Source organism: Pelodiscus sinensis, chromosome 2, assembly GCF_049634645.1.
Source record: "Pelodiscus sinensis isolate JC-2024 chromosome 2, ASM4963464v1, whole genome shotgun sequence".
Classification (NCBI taxonomy): domain Eukaryota; kingdom Metazoa; phylum Chordata; order Testudines; family Trionychidae; genus Pelodiscus; species Pelodiscus sinensis.
This window is the reverse complement of record NC_134712.1, coordinates 178,367,192-178,370,633: the sequence shown is the minus strand read 5'-3', so window position 1 is coordinate 178,370,633 and position 3,442 is coordinate 178,367,192. Positions and strand designations below refer to the sequence as shown.

Genomic DNA, 3,442 nt, shown 5'->3' with positions numbered 1-3,442 from the left:
AAAAAAAAAACCCTTTCCTTTCTATAAAACCATAAGGAACATGGATAAAAGTCAGTTCTCAGATAAACTTCCTTTGTGTTCTCAAAATATTAACTCCTCAGTACTCCCAAAACCCCTGTGTGATGGATACAGAAGAAACTAAACGGGACAGAACAGCAAGCTGTGGAATGGAAGGTTTGTCCCTGTATCTAATGTCTTATGCATCACTTTTATTTTGATACCCATATGGGTATTTCTCATTGCAGTAACATTATTGGGGATATTTGGAGAAAAAGGCAATACGCGCGGCCACTGGAGTCTGCAGAGAATTCACATCTGTCTCACACTGGTACGTATCCTGCTTTCTTTCCTCCAGCCAAAAGGAAAAGGAGCAATGGCTCCCAGTTTCCACTAGAAGTGCAGATGCTGCTGTTGGGGGGATACTGAGAAAGTTTTCGAAAAAGGATGCCATGGAATTCAGGTCCCCTTCTAAGAAGCAGATGGAGCAGATACGGGACAAACGTGCAGCTCAGATTCCGAATCAGGGACACACGAGAAATATCAGCGCGAGAAATGTTAGGCGTGGGTACCGGATTGAGAAGGTGTGTGTGTGGGGAGGGAGGGGGGTAACATAGCCCCCGATCTCAGCCTCCTGCGTCCACACTGGTCATACTGTCCGGCGCTAAGAAGAGGCAGCGGTCCAGGCTTGTGCGTACTGGAGAGAATGGCTGGGGTGGGGCGATATCCTAAGGCGGGCCAGCTGAGGGCTGGAGGGGGAGGGAGTTGCGGGGGGGGGGGGGTCCCTGCCCCAAGCCTCCAGCAGGGAGGAAGCGGGGTGCAAGGCGCTCGAAGGGCGCCGGTGCTGGAGGAGCGCCCAGAGCGCCTGAGCGGAGCAGGGCTCCCGCCCGGCCGCGCCTCCCGTCGGGGCTGAGCAGGGGGGCGGAGGCGGGCTGCCGAGCTGCTGCTGCTGCCGTCACGCGCGCCTTTTCCCTCAGTTCTTCGCCGCGCGGCAGCGGCGGCCCCAGCCCGGCTCCCACGCCCCTCGCCAGCCGGGCGGCAGCGCCATGCATCCTCCTCCTGCTCCTGGCCGGCGCTGAGTCCGGGCCATGCTGCTGCCGCTCCTGCCGGTGGCACTGCTGGCCGCCTGCCTGCCCCCCTGCCAGGGCTGGAGCCCCGCCGCGGCCGGCGGGGGGCAGGAGGCGCCGGAGCTCTTGCTGCCCCCTCTCAACTCCTCCTCGCGCTCCCTGGCCAGCCTGGAGCAGGACCTTGGCGGGGCGGGCGGGCGCGCTGAGGCGGGCAGCCCCAGCCCGGAGCCGCCCCCCGCCGCCGGCCAGCAGCCGCCCCAGCCCGCCGAGGAGGCGCCCTGCAACATCAGCGTGCAGCGGCAGATGCTGAGCTCGCTGCTGGTGCGCTGGAGCCGCCCGCTGGGCATCCCGTGCGACCTGCTGCTCTTCTCCACCAACGGCCACGGGCGGGCCTTCTTCTCCGCCGCCTTCCACCGCGTGGGGCCGCCGCTGCTCATCGAGCACCTGGGGCTGGCGGCGGGCGGCGCCCAGCAGGACCTGCGCCTCTGCGTGGGCTGCAGCTGGGGGCGAGGGCGCCGGGTCGGGCGGCTCCGGGCAGCCGCCGCCGCTGCTGCTGCCGCCGCCGCCTCCTCTTCGCTGTCGGAGCCCGGCCAGTTCTGGCTGCAGGGGGAGCCGCTGAATTTCTGCTGCCTGGATTTCAGCCTGGAGGAGCTGAAGGGCGAGCCGGGCTGGCGGCTGAACCGCAAGCCCATCGAGTCCACCCTGGTGGCCTGTTTCATGACTCTGGTCATCATCGTGTGGAGCGTGGCCGCCCTCATCTGGCCGGTGCCCATCATCGCCGGCTTCCTGCCCAACGGCATGGAGCAGCGGCGAAGCACCGCCACGGCCAGCACCGCCGCCGGCAAATAACTTGCCCGCCCAGCGCTGTGGCTGGGATCGCGGGCCCGGGGCGGACTCCGCATCCCCGCCCCGCGCGCTGTGTGTAAACGCTTCCCCCGGCCGCGGTGGTTGTGGTTGTTGTTGTTTTGTGTGGAGCACTTTAAAACCTTGCCCAAGTTTCTTGGTGTCCGATGCGGGGCGAGTGGCGGTCGGGGGGAGGGGGTCTGTGCCCTGAGGGGTTCTCTGCCATGAATCCTTTTCGGAGCCTGGCTCCCTCCCCGCGATTCAAAGGGATTTTTTTTTCTTGTCTTGTGCCCGCGATTCATAGCAGAAAACGACCAAATCCTGTGTATCTGTTTTCTATATTGAATAGCCGTTTTAAATGGACTTTTTTAGTAAAACCAAACCAAAAAGCAAAAAAAAACTAACCCTCCCTCCCCACAGAAACGAAAAATCCTGTTCAACTGCAGTTGTTTCAGTCAGAGTAGCTATTTGTATATGAACAAATTTGTCTTAGCAATTTTATTTACATCAAAGGAATCTTTTTGGCTAGGATTTAAAAACTGATGCCATATATATTGTTATTGCTGAAACTGAACTTTAATGAACCTTTTACAGTGTATTTCCCATTCAGATAATGTGGATTTAATATTGTAGTTCTGCATAACTTGGCTTTTAATACAGAGATTTTCTTTCTGGAACTCATGGTTAGCCTTTTGTTGCTCTGTTTCTTGCAGGGGGGGAATGGAGTGTTCACCATACCTTCCAACTCTCCTTGCTGATCATGAAGGCCATCAATACACATAAGTGTATTGTTACAAGTGTTATTGGAGAAAGTGGATTGCTTTTTCTAAACAGTAGTTGCCCTTCTTTCAGAATAATTAATTGAATCCTGTTCCCATTGGAATGAATCTCAAAACTTCCAGTCACTTCAGGATAGGAATCAGTGGTCCAAATCCTTAAGTGGAGTTCACTAGCATAGCTCCTTTAATTTCAATGGAACTATGCCCATTTACATTTTCCTTGGAGTCTGTAGATTTCAACTGAGTTAGACAAGTACATACCTTCTAGCATTTAACCCACTATTGGTACTGTATTGTAAACAGCTCTCTGTGGGTACATCTATACTACAGAGAAGATTGAAGCTGCTGCTGTCGATCTTCCAGGGTTCAAATTAGCGGGTCTAATTAAGACAGCTAATTCAAACTGAGAGGGGCACTCCCATTGATGCAGGTAGTCCTACTTCCATGAGGCGTAAGGGAAGTTGAAGGGAAAGTATTCGACTTCTTGCAGAGTGGATTGCACCAAAAGTTGAGTTAAGGTACTTCGACTTCAGCTACACAATTAATGTAGCTAAAGTTGCATATCTTAATTGGACCTTATTGTGTCATGTAGCCATACCCTGTGACTCCAATAAAGTACATGCCTCAAAGCAAGCTCAATTACACATGGCAGAAGGAATTGTAAGGTTGTACCCCTTTAAAACTAACCGTTGCAAAGAAGCACTGTCTGGCTTTTTGGGCAACAAATGTAGGGATTGGGTGGGGAAGGAATTATAA

The 3,442-nt window shown here is 54.9% G+C and overlaps 1 protein-coding gene across 1 annotated transcript; it reads left to right on the top strand.

The window, feature by feature from the left end:
* Positions 1 to 788: 788 nt before the first annotated feature.
* Positions 789 to 2,588, top strand: TMEM158 (transmembrane protein 158). Its single transcript, XM_075921873.1, has one exon. The coding sequence runs from the start codon at positions 1,086 to 1,088 to the stop codon at positions 1,911 to 1,913; it is 828 nt and encodes a 275-aa protein (XP_075777988.1). The 5' UTR covers positions 789 to 1,085; the 3' UTR covers positions 1,914 to 2,588.
* The last annotated feature ends 854 nt before the right edge of the window (positions 2,589 to 3,442 follow it).